This window comes from Herpailurus yagouaroundi, unplaced genomic scaffold (assembly GCF_014898765.1).
Source record: "Herpailurus yagouaroundi ecotype Mexico unplaced genomic scaffold, PumYag 184, whole genome shotgun sequence".
NCBI lineage: Eukaryota > Metazoa > Chordata > Mammalia > Carnivora > Felidae > Herpailurus > Herpailurus yagouaroundi.
In genome coordinates, this window is record NW_024412415.1 from 4,000,749 (window position 1) to 4,018,812 (window position 18,064).

Sequence of the window (18,064 nt, forward strand, 5' to 3'; positions counted from 1 at the left end):
ATATATATATATATGGAGATATATATATATGGAGATATATATATATATGGAGATATATATTAAAGACTCATCAATTTGGAAGTTAAAGAAATTGAACTAGCTATTTGAATTTTACTTAAAGATGAAAACAAAATCAGATAGTTTTACCAAAAAACATATAATCCCTTTCCTACACAAAATAGAAAAAGAGAAAAAGTACTTCAACTTAAAAGTCTATTATCACTTAAGTGACAAAAGTAGATAAGAGTATGATAAGGGAAATTTATAAGTCTGTGTCACTGATGAACACAAGTGGAAAAGTCCTAAAGAAAACTGTAGCATACTTAATGCAGGAGAGAAAAGATACTCTGAACTACTGGAGCTTATCCCCAAAATGCAAGCATGATTTAACGTTTGAAAATCTGTTAATGTATTTCACCATACTAACAGAATGAAGTTCCAGATATCTGCATAGAAGTCCTCCTGAGTCTGTGGCTAAATACCGCTCTGTTTATAGTCATAGGATAAGAATTCACAAGGTTGGGTAAAGAGTCACCCAAGAATACCAAGAAGCTATAAGCTGAAAAATTCTCAGAACTCACAAAGGGCTGAGAGACCAAGGAATTCTAAACAGTCAGAAGGGAGAGACCTCTTTGAACACCCAGAGCATTCATTAGAGACCCCAGAAGGATTGTTCCTTATCAGTAAGGTTGAATTAGCCTTAGAGTATAAATACTCTAGAGCTACCCTTACAAAGCTTAAAAACAAGGCTCAAGAGGGTCACGCTGTTGTACAAATGATTTGGGGGGAAAATGTGCGTGTGTTTGTACACTATTCTTTAAAGAAAAACAACATCTGGCACGCAAATAAACCAAAAATACTAGACGTGACAAAAAGCAGAAGACTGTCACAAAACAGGGAGAACGTGAATTCGGTACAAACAATCCAAAAATGACAGAGATGGTAGAATTAGCGAAAGGACTTACAAACAGCTATTGTACATTGGGGCGCCTGGGTGGCTCAGTCGGTTGAGCCTCCGACTTCGGCTCAGGTCATGATCTCACAGGTCGTGAGTTCAAGCCCCACGTCAGGCTCTGTGCTGACAGTTCAGAGCCTGGAGCCTGCTTCAGATTCTGTGTGTCTTTCTTTCTCTGCCCCCAACCCACTCACATTCTGTCTCCATCTGTTTCAAAAGTAAATAAACATTAAAAATATTTTAAAAAACAGCTATTGTACATATATTCAAGAATTTAAAGGCAAACATGAACATAATCTGAAGATAAAATATATTTTTTTAAAAAATTAAGTAGAAGTTTCCCTCCTGGCAGGGCTAAGAGATGGGTTCAACAAGACAGAACAATCTACAAACTCGACTTTTAATGTGAGAAACTACAAGGAAGTTTTAGAGGAGGTAAATGTAAGGGCCAAGGGAACCCCACAAAGGGCCACTTTGGCATGAAAATCATTTTGAGTTAAAAGTGATCAAAACCCAGGAGATTGAGGAAAAGTTCTTTACCTCCTCCTCAACTGCCTAAATCTGCATGGGAAAGCAGAGCCTATAGCACCCAGGAAAGTGCTATTAAACAGCGATTCCTCTTCACCTAAGAAACTATCTGCATAACAGGGACACCTGTACTTCCCAAATATCTCCTCTCACCTTCCTGCTAAGGGTCTTCTTCCCCTTTGTCTGTTCACACCCCTACCCCTCTCCTTAGCTCAGAATATTATGTTAGCCTCATGTTGCCTGATTGTCTTTGGAATTTCATGCCTGTGTGGATGCTCCAAACATACGGAAACCATATTTGACTTTCTCCTGTTAAAGAAATAAGGAAGTAAAAACATAGAGCTGAAAAATGAAATAACTGAAGGGGCAAAGTGACTGGATGAACTTACCAGCAGATTACATACTCTGAAAGAAAACATCAGTGAGCTCGAAAAATAGGATATAAATTATCCAAATTAAAGCACAGAAGAAAAGGTGGTGAAAAAAATTAAACAGAGCCTCCATAACCTGTGGGGCAATTTAGAGGTCTAACATATGGGTAATTGGAGATCTTGAAGAGGGGAAAGTGGAGAGGGAGAAGAAACAGTTGGCTGAAAATTTTCCAATTTTGTTGAAAAATGGAGAAAGAACTCAAGAGATCCAAAAAAGCTCAATAGACCCAAGGCAAAATAAACAATAAAAAATTACACCAAGGCACATTATGATGTTATGATTAACAGAACTCAGGTCTGTTTCACATTAATGATTGTTTATATGATCCTGCTCTGAACTTAAAATTAGGGCCAGATGTCCACAAAAAGTCTTGTACCCAAGTGTTTATAGCAACTTTATTCTTAATAGCCCCAAAATGGAAACACTCAAATTTCCATCACCAATTAAATGGATCGACAAATAATGGTATATCTATACAATGAATAGTACTCAGCAATAAAAAGGAACTGGCTATCCATACACCCAATAACATGGGTGAATTTAAAAGTATTTTGCTAAGCAAAGAAGCCAGAAACAGAATGCATACAATATGATTGCATTTTTATGAAAATCTAGAACAGACAAGACAAATCTAAAGTGACAAGAAGACTAGTGTTTGCCTCTGGCTGTGATTTGGTGTTAGTTTAGATCATAAATGAACCTGAAGGAATTGGTCTATATCTTGCTTAGAGTGGTAATTATATGGGTGTATACATTTGCCCAAACTCCTCAAACTATACACTTAAGATTGGGTCCATTTTTATTGTAAAAATTATACACCAACCATGTTGATTTTAAAAATTAGAGGGGCACCTGGGTGGCTCAGTCAGTTCAGCGTCCAACTCTCGGTTTCAGCTCAGGTCATGATGTCAAGGCTTCGGGAGTTGGAGCTCCGCATCAGGCTTTGCACTGGCAGCACAGAGCCTGTTTGAGATTCTCTCTCTCCTTTTCCTTTCTCTCTACCCCTCCCCCACTTGCACTGCCTCTGTCTCTCTCAAAAAATAAAACTTTTAAAAAATTAGAAACATAAATTTTCTAGCAATATAAAAGGAAACTATAAAAAAATTACTCAAATATGCAAACTCGTATGGAGAAAATTACAAGATACGACTGAGGACATACAGGAAGACCTAAATGGATGAAGAGCTATTCCATGGTCCTAGAAGGGCAGCCTCAATATAATGAAAATGTCAATTCTCCCTCAAGCCCAAAATCCAAAGAGCAAAGGGCCAAAAGAGCCATGAAAATTTTCCAGAATAACTATCAGTGAAGGCTGAGGGAAAGACTAGAAATGATATGATAAAAATGACAACAAAAGCTTGAAAACATCTGTATGGCATCATAAGAAATGATCTCCCAGCATTTTTTAAAGAAAGAAAATGATTCTGTTTTTAAAGAAAGCAGCACTAGAGAATTTATATATTTGTCACAGTAAATTACTCCCCTCCAGTAACTGCTAATTAAGCTCTTTTAACATTAAAACCAGTGAGAGAGATAAATTCTTAATATGAACAAAAAAAAACAGGGCATTTGTCTAGCACTAGCCAGTTAGGGTTCTGGTTTGTTAGTTGATTACTTACCTCACCGAACCCCCAAAAGAACTGTCCTAAGTAAAATTTATCTTGCCAGAGAAATAAGACAGAAGAAATGTTATGGAATCTTAACATCGTAACTCGGTAGGCTCCCAGACTATTGACTACAACATTCCTCTTATTTCAGTTTTTCTTCTGGTTATAACTGGGGTGCGCAATGGGTAAGGAGAGGAGAGAACAATAATCCTGATAGGTGATGTTCTCAGGCTCTTGCTCATCCTTTTTACCTACCTAGTCCCTTAAGACAAAAGTCACATCTTCTACCCTGCCATGGGCTAGGGCTAGGCACTGTGGCATACACTCTAAACAGAACCTTCCAAGCTGGGTTGGAATATGTTAAATAGGTTGATAAAGTCATTTAGAAAATGATTTTCTCACTCTGGGCAATACTTCACCTTTCATTGTTGAGGAGGTCAGTTTGAGAGTCCAAGCTTATCAGGGACCTCTTTGTTCCAGGTTGACCTGTCCTCTACCTCCTCGGCCAGTAACCTTCATGACTGAGGCTGGAGGCAGAGACTGTATCTGGACTAATACAATGAAATCAGATAACTGTACATTGTTATGTATATACAGGAGTACAAACTAATTAATTTGGTAGCTAGTGACTAGAAATCCAGTAATCATAGAAATCAATCGACTTATACCCTTCTTGGGGAAAAAAAACAAACAAACAAAAAACTATTTCTTTTTAATCTTGAAAAGCTAAGCTGATTTTTTTTTAATTTTTTTTTCAACGTTTATTTATTTTTGGGACAGAGAGAGACAGAGCATGAACGGGGGAGGGGCAGAGAGAGAGGGAGACACAGAATCAGAAACAGGCTCCGGGCTCTGAGCCATCAGCCCAGAGCCTGACGCGGGGCTCGAACTCCCGGACCGCGAGATCGTGACCTGGCTGAAGTCGGACGCTTAACCGACTGCGCCACCCAGGCGCCCCGCTGATTTTAATTAGGAAATAAATTTGTTACGAGAAATCCAAATCATGTTTAAAGTGTTACTTTCAATAGGATTTTATCTATTGTAAATGATAATGTGTCTATGGACAGGGATGGGAAAAACAATACCAAAAATAAAAACAGGTCACTTGTTAAAGTGAAGGCATATTATTCTTTATATTTCTGATATTCTTGTTAAAATACTGGCTCTACAACAGAATTATTGTTTCAACTGAGGAGTCCATCTGGAAACTCAATAACAATCCTGTGGAGGGTTGATTTCATCTCTGTTGTTACTAACCATTTTCTAGCTCCTTAGTCAACCTAATATAATTTGAGAGGTTCAGAGTAAATGAGGACACTAACACCAGCCTCCACGATTCCTTCTTTTCCCAACATCCACCCCCTCACCGCCTTTTACAGTCAGTGGAATCCCCATTGTCAAGTACCTTAGTCAACTTTGAGTTCTCACATGCAATGTATCAGTTATTGATTAGAGACCATAGCAAATGAGATGCATACAATATTAAGTATGGTCAGGAAGAAGTAAAACCTTTTCACCTCTCTAAGCCATATCACCATTCATCTGAACCAGGAACACGTTTTTGCAGTGTGGTCTCACATCTTTGTAAGAAAGCTATGTTGGAGCTTGAAAAAGGTCCAGAGGGCAGTCACTGAATGATTGCATGTGAAGATCTAAGAGTAGATTTTACCTAATTTTCTAGAAGGCATGTAAGTGTCGTCTAGTAGATCAATCAGAGGCTGTAAAACTTGCCCAAGGTCGTGCATCACAGCCAGATTTCCAACACAGGCTCACCAGCCTCTGGGTAAATGTTCTTAACGTCTACATGATTCTATAATTCTACAAATTAAGAAGAATTTGGACTTGGAGGCAATAAGGAATTTAGATTTTGGGGCAATAAAGACTCAAAACAAATTTTTGACAACTTTATGCCCAAATATGTCAATAATTTTATTTTGGTTTTGCTATTTGGAGAAATAAACACCCAAAATCTACTTTGATACCCTAAATTAGGAAGTAATTCCATTTTAGGAATTTATACAACAGAGCACACATGTACATGAAGACATATGTACAAGCATATTTGTTGCAGTGTTTGTGTTCACAAAAGACAGGAAAGCAATCTAAATGTTTAGCAATAGAAGACCAATTATATAAATTACATTTCATCCATGCAGTGATTACCTCCTTCAAAAGGATAGGGGAGATCTATATGTGCTCATACATGGAATGATCTCCAACGTAAATTGTTAGCTGTAAAAAGCAGGAAGCACAAGAGTTGAATGGCAGATTTCTTCCACTTGCCCATCGTGGTCTACTCTCCACTCTTCTCTGGTCCATCCGTTGCCCTTGGAAACGAACCTGTATTGATTGTATCACTGGGCTCCCAGGTCCTCTGGCTGCTGGTTGTATTTGGCCAGTGGGGAACCTCAGCATGAGATGAGAGGAAAGGAGAACAAGATCTGAGTGTTCATTCCTTTCCTGTCTTAGACTAGCTGCATCGCTGCTCCTCCCCTACATGAGCGCTTCCTTCTAAGTTCAAGTACCGACTCGCTTTCCTCCTTTCTTTGAGCTTAAGGGGTAGAACGGTTCCACTGTTTCCATCCTGCATTACTGAGCTAACTCCTTGTGACTCTGCTTTTGTAACCCGTATATCTGGGGAAACTGTGGTCTGGTTTTCCAAATTGGAGTGTGCCCTCTGTTTCCTATTAGGACCCAAATATGCTAATAAGAAAAAGAGTGGTGGAGATATAGAAATAGACACTCAAATATGCAAAGAATACATTCATAATGATATATTAAAAATGTTAACAATAACATTAGAGGGAGAAAATGGCACTGGGGGTTGGGAATGGAAAGACGCCTTTACCCTCCTTTCCTGCTGTTTCTTTCCATGTCAACATATTAGCCATGAAGAAAAATAAGACGTTAAGAAAAGAATCCAAACTTTACCCCCAAGATGGGAAAAATCAAGGAGTAAACTGTCCCATAAACCCCAAAGCCTGGTTTAGGTAGTATATGTCGACGAAAATTTTAGTGCATGGATAATACATGAGCTTGAGAAATGCAGGTGGATAGAGATGGGTTCTCCTCAAATAATATCTTGCATACACTTCATCTAACATCACGTGATACACACGAACATGCATCCCCTACTTTTAAATGACTTGCTGTGAAGTTATTGACGTTTTTCTTTAGGTTTAAATTTACAGATCCAACTCAAGGGGCTCCTCACCATTTGGACTAAATGTAACAATTAGTCAAGTTTACCTTTGGCTTTACGAAGTGAAAACCCATGAATCATAATGAGTGAAGGTCACTTCAGGCCACAGGAAATCAGCTTTACTGTCAGGACTTAAACTTTCCATCACATGTTGAATCAACAGTTTCACAAGCAGCGAATGCAAAAAGTTGCCTTTTTTTTCTTTCTTTTTTTTTTTTTTTGGCAACAATTTAGCAAAGGCATATGCTTCAAACTCAAATGACTTCACTTCACATTGAAATTAAGAAATGTTTTGAAGCATAGTCATTTGATAAGAATTTGCTTCAAAATAAGCAGTGTGCTTCTTTTTAAGGGGACCTACATCCTTTAACATGTAACTCAACAGCGTGGCAAATGAAAAAACAAAGTGCTCTCAAAAACAGTTCCCAAATCCATCCCAGTCTGCAGTTTCAGTGGCTGTGTTTCTTTGCTAATTGGGTCCCCACTTTATGGCTGTAGGTGCAAACCCGACCCTTGTCTTCTTCATTGCAGTGATGACAAAGGCTTTGAGAAAAAAGAGCTGGACTTCTGCCAAGGACCTCCTCTTGACTTCGGTGTGATTCAGCTTTCAAGACCTGATTGTTTTCTCCTCTCTCCCAGGAACCACGAGCTACCCTATTACCAGAAAGAATGACCCTTTGACAGCACAACTGCAATCCTGAATCTCCACCAAATTGTAGCCTCAAAGATGCCAATGGCATTGAAAAACTAATCAAGATCAGAAGGTCAGAAAGACAAATGCATTAGTACATAGATGGTCTCCAAGTTATTTGGCAATTTCTTAGCTTGCAAAAAAAAATCATTTCTAAAGTTTCTTTTGACATATTTATTGCCTTTTTGCTCACAATCTTTATACTGCCGGTATTCTTAATGTATAGGGGATTCTGCCGTATGAGAACACTGCCTTTATTTTATTTGCCGTCCATTTTATAAAATGTTGAGCTAGCAGCAACAGCCTACTCCTTCCTCAAACAATCATTATTATTCTCTTTCTTAGTTTTTACTATTAGCAGAATACCAGTTAGATCAGCCAATTATTAAAAAAACAACTCATAAAACAGATGAAGCTAAAAGGTTAGGTATTAAGAGTAAAGGCAGATAAATAATAAACTAAAACACATGACTGGCTTTCTATGCAAGCTGCTTAACAACTTGGATGAATCTAACTTGGAGTAATCTAACAGCATTAGAGCTTTAAAAACAAATCTTCATAGACCAGTAACTAATGGCTTAATTTTTTCAAAGTAACTGGAAATTTTAATATAACGATAATAATAATAAATGATAGCAACCATTTACTAAGTACCTGCTACATGCTGGATACTTGATAAGCATTATTTCTAACCTTTACTACAAACCATCTGGGCAAAGTATTAATGTGCCCATTTTACAGAAAAGGAAACACTCCTGTGTCCTAGATAAGTACCATCTGCGTACTTTCAATCTCCTTCAATGTTTCAGTTGTGCCAGATTCGTCAAATTTTGTTCAGTCCTGCAACCATTTTAGCTGATCTGTTCACTGACTGAACCAGTGTGATGTACTCCTTGTCTCAGGTTTGGGATGACACAGTTTGACAGTGTGGATTGGCTCGTGCCATCTTGAAAATTCCACCCACAAAGACACCAACATTAAACGGGTTTTAATCATGAAATTGATAGACATTTCTCGAAGCAAGAAGCTATGGCTATATTCTGCGAGTTTATTGTGTACCACCAAATCGTGTGTGGGTGTACAAAAATCAGGCACATATGGCTGATGAAACTGTCATCCTCAAGGTTAAAGAGGTTTCCTGTCTTAGTCTAAAAGAAAGAAACAATGTTGTCGAATTACTGATCTGGTTCCAAGAGCAGCATTGAATTTAAAGGGATGGCCATTCTGCAACCTTACTTTCTGTGCTGACTGTGGCCATAGACTGGAGGGCTACACCTTATTGAAGATGATATTCCTTGTCTCCATGTCTCTGTGGCAAAAGTGTTCAGTCACAGAAGAAGAAGTCCAGTGTTACCATTCAGGAATGGCAGATCTCTTTCAGTTCTTCCCAATGGCTTTTATGGCAATGAAGAAACCAAGGAGCATATTTTTCTTGCCATCTCACATGCTGTTTTTAGTCTTTATCTGGCAACATGCCTGGAGTGTGAGGGTTGGTCTCTAGATAGATCTTTAAGGTTTTTCTCCTCGCCAATTACCATCACTCAAATACCCTCATTATCAGTGGGTATCTTAAACTCTGGGTTACACCTCCTTTTTAATTCCACTTCCAGAAGTAGAGCTTCTAAAATAGATACTTCTATTAATGATGTCACTCAGCTGACCGTTTGTGTCTAAAGATGGAGTTGGAAAGACAACAGTTTCTGAAAGAAAAGAAAAGGTAAATAACCCAGTGATAAAGTTTTTTATAGACAGAGCCGTATTATCTCTACTTAATAGGACATAAGAATTAATGTTGTACAAAGGAGCCTAAATTTCCAAAAGTAAAATGACCGGCATACATCAGTATTAGATTCCTTTTTTTTTTTTTTCCTGATACAATCTTACACCAGGCCTCATGGATAACTGAAGTATCTTTAATCTCCAGTTTCTTTCATCTCCCTCTCTAACAAGCATCTAAGAACTTTCTCACTCCTGTCGTATTTCCATTTCTAGCTCCTAAAGTCTGTTTAAGACCTAAGCATAGAGGGGCGCCTGGGTGGCGCAGTCGGTTAAGCGTCCGACTTCAGCCAGGTCACGGTCTCGCGGTCCGTGAGTTCAAGCCCCGCTTCAGGCGCTGGAGCCTGTTTCCGATTCTGTGTCTCCCTCTCTCTCTGCCCCTCCCCCGTTCATGCTCTGTCTCTCTCTGTCCCAAAAATAAATAAATGTTGAAAAAAAAAAAAAAAAAGACCTAAGCATAGAAAAAAATGACTGAAAGGGAATTTAAAGAAGTTGTAATATTCAAGTCAAATTTGAATGATACTGTATTTGTGTAGATTTGGGGAAAATACTTTGTATAAACCCAAGGGAGGATTATATTTCCATTCTGCTTAGCAGTATCATGGAGAACGTCCAGAAGAAGTCGGTGGCATTTGAACTGATTCTCATACTTGGCCCAGTGGTGGACCTAGGCGTTTCTGATTTAGACCATAGAATGAGCAAAGCCACGGGAGAGGGAAAATGGCATATGTGATGGTCTGATGAGCTGTCCAGTGGAATTTGAGTATCAGTGTGTAGAAGGTTTGGGGAAATGAGGTGTCCAGTGGAATTTGAGTATCAGTGTGTAGAAGGTTTGGGGAAGTGGAATAATTCAAGGTGGTAGAAAGTCATCTTGGGCTTTATTCTGTCAGTGAACAAGAAATAGGGGAGGCTTTAGTAGTATCTCCGATAAAACTCAGTTTGCTCAAACAGGCTTTTATCAACTAACCAATGCTTTGAGATGGCATAATCCATTTGAACAACCCTCCACCAGTCTCACGCATGTGTGCTCAGCTGGCTACAGCTCTCTGGCCACAGATGAGTCACTGTGTTGCTCTTGAACCACGGGACTTTTAAAAGTAAACCTGAGAGAGGGACGCATGGGTGGCTCAGCCAGTTAAAGCTTCTGACTTCACAGGTCATGATGTCACCTAGTCAGTGGGGACCCCGATTTGGATCCCCGGTCTCCCTCTCTCTCTCTCTGCCTCAGAAATAAATAAGACTAAGAAATATTAAAACAAAATAAAGTAAAAATAAACATTAGCAAAAAAGTAAACCTGAAAGAGGAGGTGAGCTACCCCACCTTCTTCTAGTGGTAGGGGTAAGGTTAGGCACAGACAACTGGGGCTAAGTGATTGGCAGCCAGAAAAGATTGCGGAAATAGAAAAGGGAGATGTCATTTAGAACTTCCTTTCCGGGAGCTTCCTTCCAATTCTCATTGTTCTTCTGTCGACCTCCTCCTTCCTCTCATTTCTTCCCAAGAAAAGGAAAGGCTGGTAAAAGAAGAGTTTTGTCTGTATGAAACTGAACTAGCCTTTTCTCTCCAGAGGCATGGAGTCATTAGAGCTCAGAGGCCAACGGCACTTAGTTGGGTGGAATGCTTGGTACACCTGAGGACTATACCACAGAAAGTTCATTCTGCATAGTAAAAATTGCCCATGGGCTTTGATGTATCCTATTTTCGGTGGCCTGTGGCACTCAAAGTGTTCCTTGTTATGGAGCATTCCCCCTATTATTGGCAGAATTCCTGATGCAGCTAGCTTGAGTATTTCCTGTCTACTCCATCCCTACTTCCGAAGCCTGTTGACTGAGATGAAGTCCTCTATCACCTCTTACTTGAAACACTGCAAGAATTTCCCAACTGGTGGTGGCGATGATGGTGGTGGTGGTGATAGTTACTTTTGGGAGCTTTATGTTGGGGCCAGGCTTTTTTTTTTTTTTTTTTCACACTCCTTTCAAAAACATTTTATTTTCAGGGGCGCCTGGGTGGCGCAGTCGGTTAAGCGTCCGACGTCAGCTCAGGTCACGATCTCGCGGTCCGTGAGTTCGAGCCCCGCGTCGGGCTCTGGGCTGATGGCTCGGAGCCTGGAGCCTGTTTCCGATTCTGTGTCTCCCTCTCTCTCTGCCCCTCCCCCGTTTGTGCTCTGTCTCTCTCTGTCCCAAAAATAAATAAACGTTGGAAAAAAAATTAAAAAAAAAAAACATTTTATTTTTAAATAATTTTGAACTTCTGGAAAAGTTGCAGGAAAAATGCAGATACCTTGGACATCCTTTCCTGATATTCACCAATTTTTATATAATTTTGCAACATGTGCCTTGGCATTCTCTCTCTTCCTCTGCATAGTTTCTCCTAAACAGTCGAGAGTTGGTTGCATACATCATGCTACTTTACCCATTTGGTGTGTATTTTCTTCTATAACTTTAGTATAGTCACAAAATTGAGAAAATTTAACGTCGACACAATCCTTTTATCTAAAGTCTGCATTCCAATTTCATTTACTGTCCCAACAGTGACCTTTATAACATTCCCCACCTCCACCCCCCAGTACAGAGTCTAGTCTAGGATCACGAATCATAGGTATCCTGGATGTGGAACAGTTAGGTAGACTTTCCTTTGAATAATGCAGGCCAGTTACCTTATTTCTGGAATGTCCCTTGATATGTGTTTGTTTGATGTGTCAGACGACTACTTTCAGATTGTGCTGTTGGAGCTGGAATACCAAGGAATGACGTTGTGTCCTTTTCACGGTTTCATGTTGGACACAAATCACCTTGTTTGGTCATGTTAGCTTTGATCACTTAGCTAAGGCGTTGTCTGTTTTCTCCACTGTATAGCTAATACTTTTCCTTTTGTAATAACGAAGTAATTTACAGTGAGACACTACAATATAATATAAATATCCTGTTCTTCATCAACTTGCCTCAATTAAATTTAGTGTTGATGATTCTTGACTGAATCCATTTTTTCTGTGATAGTTGCAAAATGATGTTTTGAAAAATTTCATCACTCCTCCTGTCTTGATCAGTTGACATACTACTGTAGAAAAGGGCTTTCTCTCATTTATCTGTTTCACATTATAGACTCATGAATTCTTATTTTATTTCTTAGATTTTGATCCATTACTTTATTTGTTTTGGTGCCCAAATTAGCCCTGCAAGGTGTTCCAGGTTGATTTTTTTTTTTTAACCTTTCTTGTTCCTGCTGTGGAATCTGTAAGGCATCATTATAAATAGATAATTTCCCAAACCTACAAAATGGGTACTATTGTTGTTTCCATTATATGGGGGGAGGAAGGAAGTCACAGAGAGGTGAAATAAATGGCCCAAAGTCATAGAGCCATAAAGCGATGAAACCACAAATGTTGCTGCTTCTAGTCTTGTCAATCCCCATACCCCTGACCCCCAAGTTCCGCCCCGCCCCACCACGGTCTACTCTCCACAAAGTTAACAGAATGCTGTACCTCAGATGAAATCTGAATCTCTTCCGCCACACAACAATGCGTTGGCACCTGGTATCCACAAGCTAAATATTGTTAAAGTGAATGGAATTAAATTGACAAGTTAACAAATAAACACTATCACTATTTTCTCCTTTGCCATTTTTTTTTTTTTCAGTGATTGGGCCCAAGGAGCATAAAATGGATTCCTAGCATGAAGTGAGAAGAGAAGTGAGGATGCGGTCATAGCCTTTGGGGCAGGCCTGAGGATGCCTCATAGGGTATCTACCCCTATTGCCGATTTGGATGTTCTTATCCCTCAGTAACCTCCACCTCTACATCTGAAATCCCACTGTAGTGACGTTCTCAGTCCATTCGCCCACATTCCCCTGAGTCTCAGAACCTCTCTGTTGTTTTTTCCAAGAAAAATCCCACCCTTGTATCACTGACTTTACTCCCAGTCAGCACCTTGTGTCCTTTCCTTCTTTATTTTAGACCCAATGGTTCAGTAATTCAAATACTCCCCAGGCTCTAGCCTCAACTTCCTACCTGTTCTTTTCCTACAAACTCTCAGATTTTGAAGAATCCACTTACCTCATTGCTCCACTGAAACGCCGGAGGCGCATCTAGAGAAAAATCACACAATCCTGTGGACGTTGGCGAGTTTCAGCAAAGCTCTTCACCTGATGCTCATCAGCTTCTTCCCCGCTCCCCTCAACTGTGATTCTAAGCTTTACTCTCTCTCTCTTTATCTTCTTTCCCCACCACCCTCTTTCTCTGACAGCCTCCTGCAACTGGAGGAAAATCCAGGCTATGGAGCAGAACCAATACCTCTATGTAATCCACACGTCCACTTGCCTTTGCTTCCTTTCTTTTTGCAAGTCTTAGTGAAGAGGCGACTTTTAACTTGTACAAAACCTATCTTATGCTCTGGACCCCAGCCTGTACTACAACTTTGCTTTATGAAATTATATCTACTTTTTTCTACAGATGTAATCTCTCGATTATTCTGTACATCTTTTATTGATTTCCCTTCAGCCATACAAATAAGCTCCATTCTCTCTGCTCTTTAAAAGCAAAACATCCTTTGATCCTACATCTTCCCTTTATCTATTACCATATTTTTATTTTTCCTATGAGTAGGATTCTTCATATTAGTTTACACCCACTGCCTCCACTGTCTCACTTCCCTTTTGTTCCTTAAACCACGTTAGTTTACCATCTGCCTGTATCATTTCACTGAAACTCCCTTCTCCAAGGTCACCCATGACCTCTTACCGTTAAATTCATTGGACGGGCCTTATCTTACTTAACTCTACCCTCCTTTTATCTTGTTTCTCCTTCGAAAAAAAATTCATTAGACATTGAAGATACTATAGTGAACCAAACATATCTGACCTTATGGAATGCAGAGTCCGGGAGAAACAGACATTAAACAAAGAGCTACAGGATTAATTATTAAGTGTAAATGCGATATGCTACAAAGAAAATTTAAATGTTATTGCGAGAATAGAGGATCTGGCCTAATCTGGAGGGGGAAATGGTAAAAACAAAACAAAAAACATTTGTGAAAATGGCACTCAAACTGAGACCTGAAGAATGAGTAGCAGTTAGCCCAGTTAGGGGTGGGGGGTGGTGGAGAGAAGAACCTTCTAAACTGAGAAAACAAAATGCAAGAGCCCAAGGATGGGCAGGAGGCTAGACTGTCCGGGCACCATAAAAAAGGGCAGTGTGACTGGATCAAAGAGAATGAGGGGATTCCAGGTGGGGCTGGAGACAAGAAGGATAGGCATGAAATCACTCAAATGTTTGGAACATGGTAAGAAATTTGGACTTTATCCTAAGAATGATAAGTTTTCATTGAAGAATTTTAAATAGGAATATGGCAGGATAAGACTTGACTCCAGATCCCCTGACCATCAAGTCCAAATAATGGCAGCTTGGACTAAAATGGTGGCAATGGAGATCCAGAGAAGCATATGGACTAAAGATGCATTTAGGAGTTAAAATTATGAGACCCTGAAATTTACTGGATTGGGGGATAGAAGTAATAAAAAAAAAAAAAAAGCAATATGGGTAAACCTAAATTTCTAGCACAAGCAACTGAGTGGACAGTGATCCCTTTTACTAAAATAATGAACACAGGAGAAGGGGTGTATCCTTGGATGTGAAAATTAGGAGTTTGAGGTGCCTCCAGACATGTGGAGATGTCCATGGATAGTTGGATATATAGGTCTAAAGTTCAAGAGCAACTCTGGGCTGAAGATAGAAATGGCGAGTCATCAGCAAATGGAGGCGGCATAACTGAAGCCAAAGGAGGATATGAGATTGGCTGCAGAGATCAGAAGAGGGAAGAAAAGCCTTGTGTCTTCCTAGTTACCCATACCCTCTGCGCTAAGGCCCTGTGAACTACCAGTTCTCTGACCTATTGTTTCACTCTTTTATTTCTTTGCACATACGATTCCCTCTTGATATGCCTTTCTCACCTCTTCCTTTACTCTAATATCTTCTCCAAGACTCAATTCCAGTGCCAACTCCTCTACAAATCTTCCCATTGGTTAGATGCTGCTTCTATCTGGTCTTAAAATTCCCTATACATATTTCTAACTTAACACGCATCACACTGTAATGTAATGTTTGTCCCTCCAATAGACAGTAAATTTTTTTTTTTTAATTTTTAATGGTGGTTTGTTTTTGAGACAAAGTGAGGTAGAGTGAAAGCAGGGGAGGGGCAGAGAGAGAGAGGGGGACATGGAATTCGAAGCAGGCTCCAGGTTCCAAGCTGTCAGCATAGAGCCCAATGCGGGACTCAAACCCATGAACTGTGAGATCATGACGTGAGCTGAATTTGGATGCTCAACTGACTGAGCCACCCAGGTGCCCCTAGACTGTAAATTTCTTAAAGACAGAACTCTACATATTCCTCTGAGTCCTAGGGCCTAGCACAGGGCGAGATACCTAACAGTCTCAACACACACTTGGAAGAAAGAAAAAAGTTCTGTTAGGCAAAGTTTTCTATGTGAACCATGCAATCTTTGATTGTTACAGCCAGAATGAATTCTGGATATTTTCTACTCCAGCATATTTTACTGGCGGGGTGGGGGAACTGAGGCCCAATCACATATTAATCCGTTGCAGAAACATATTTAGCATCTATATTTTTCTGGTTCCCAGACTAGTGGTCTTCCCGTTGTCTGATAACCAAACAACCCAAGAAACTACTCAATGATGTGCATGCAAAATGTATGCCATGTCGGTCTTTTTTAAAGCTAGGATACTAAAAACCACTAAAAGGTGGGATTTGAAAAGAATATTGAAATATACTGAAGAAGACATCTTTTTTAAAGGTAGAATTCTTTTTTTATTTTAAATTTTTTATTTACTAACTTTCAAATTATTTTTATTTTTATTTAAATCCAAGTTAGTTAGCATAGAGTGGTAATAATGGTTTCAGGAGTAGAATTAGTGATTCATCACTTACATATAACACCCAGTGTTCATCCCAACAAGTGCTCTCCTTCATGCCCATGACCTAAGTGAGCCCATCCCCCCACCCATTTCCCCTCCGGCAACCCTCAGTTGGTTCTCTGTATTTAACAGTCTCTTACGGTTTGCCTCCTCCTCTGTTTTTATCTTTTTTCTTTCCCTTCCCTTGTGTTTGTTTCCTTAAATTCCACATATGAGTGAAATCATATGGTATTTGTCTTTCTCTGACATTTTGCTTAGCATAACACATTCTAGTTCTTAAAAGATACATAGACAGGTCCAAACATATAACTGAAATGACCTTAAGAGATCTAGAACAAATTGAGAATCTACACTACTATTGAGTTTCTGCATGATTAATAAAAGCAAAAGATTTCTAAATTGTTCATACACGGTCCTATCTAGGCTGGGAGGGAGTATAGGAGGTTGACTAGTTCATTGATAATACCAATAATAATGTGGCAACTGATACTTGTTGAATCCTCCCCATGAACCAAGTACTAGAATGAATTTTTTCATGCATAAATTCACATGATCATCCTGTTAAATTTAGCCCTGTGAAGAGTTTGAAAACGTTAGCTATTGTCTTAAGGTCACATAGTTAACTGGTGGCTGGGCCAGGGCTTAGACCCAGGCAGTACGATTATAAAGGTATGTTTGAAGGGGCGCCTGGGTGTCTCAGTCGGTTGGGCGGCCGACTTCGGCTCAGGTCGTGATCTCTCGTCCGTGAGTTCAAGCCCGGCGTCGGGCTCTGTGCTGACAGCTCGGAGCCTGGATCCTGCTTCTGTTTCTGTGTCTCCCGCTGTCTCTGCCCCTCCCCCATTCGCGCCCTTTCTCTGCCTTTCAGAAATGAATAAATGTTAAAAAAAAAAAAAAAAAAAAAAAAAAGGAGGTATGTTTGAAACCACTGGGCTCTCCCGCCTTTAATTAAACTTGTATATCCTCCCCACTTAAGCGGCTCAAACTGACAGTGTATTCTCTTTGCTGATCTCTTTTGGAAAAAAAAAAAAGTTAAAAGGGGAAGAGTTATGCCACAGAGTCATCCTTAATTGATAGAAAAGACATGAAACGAACCATTCTCTCTTTCCCAATCACTTCTTTGGGTCTGAAAGAAAAATATTTAAGTGAAGAGAAGATAAATATTTGTTCGTTCATAAGCTAGGCTCCATTACATTTTCTTCTTTATAGAAAAAATACGTAACTGTGTAATATCTTCTATTTGTCCACATTTCTCCGTGTGTTTTGGTGTCCGTGCTATCTCGGATTATAAACCGTAGATGGCAGTGATCAAGTTAAGGTTTGTGCAGCGTCTGGACAATGTTAAGTATATTGCATAATACATAATAAACACTATTTGTAATTATAATAAGGGTGAGTTCTAGAGGAGGTAAACAAGGGTATAAAATTCATCTTCCGTATGGTTATTATTCCATTTATATGAGGAGTCCACTAAATTCACTGAACCATAGCAGGCCACATCTGTTTGAAAACCTACCAGTTTTTATGAACATTAAATAAAAATGGTTAGATTTAATGACAATTTATCATATTCATGCAAAAGTAATGAAATGAAACTAGCGAAAAGGAGGCCACACTGATAAGGAAAGGAGTTCTAAATGCTAACAGGTTCAATGTTTTATTTTTTATGCTTTCAAAAATCAAATATCTGCTACTCATGCTCCAGAACTTTGTAACTGGGGGGACATTTTTGCCTCAGTGTTGTGCTCTTTCTTGCTTAAGTACTAACCTACTCGTATAGATTCAGAAAATATGCCTAACCTATTTACCCACGAACTTTCCTCACGAAAGCTAGGTTTTTGAACCGTAAGAGAAACTGCTTGCATGAACAATTTTACCACAAGGAGACACAATGGACACATTCCTTAAACAGAATGAAGATAAAGCGGGGGGGTTGGGTGAAGAGAGGAGCAG

General features: G+C 39.4%; 1 protein-coding gene across 3 annotated transcripts in view; it reads left to right on the plus strand.

Moving 5' to 3' along the window:
* CDIN1 (CDAN1 interacting nuclease 1) overlaps nt 1-14,772 on the plus strand; it is a 280,396-nt gene extending 265,624 nt beyond the window's left edge. For 2 of the 3 annotated variants that reach the window (XM_040492232.1, XM_040492229.1), the window contains one exon: nt 7,256-7,715. In XM_040492232.1, coding sequence (XP_040348166.1) covers nt 7,256-7,397 — 142 coding nt within the window. In that variant the 3' untranslated portion in view covers nt 7,398-7,715. Of the gene's footprint in view, nt 1-7,255; nt 7,716-12,824 lie in introns of those variants that run through there. The other variant, XM_040492233.1, reaches the window with a different exon arrangement.
* The last annotated feature ends 3,292 nt before the right edge of the window (nt 14,773-18,064 follow it).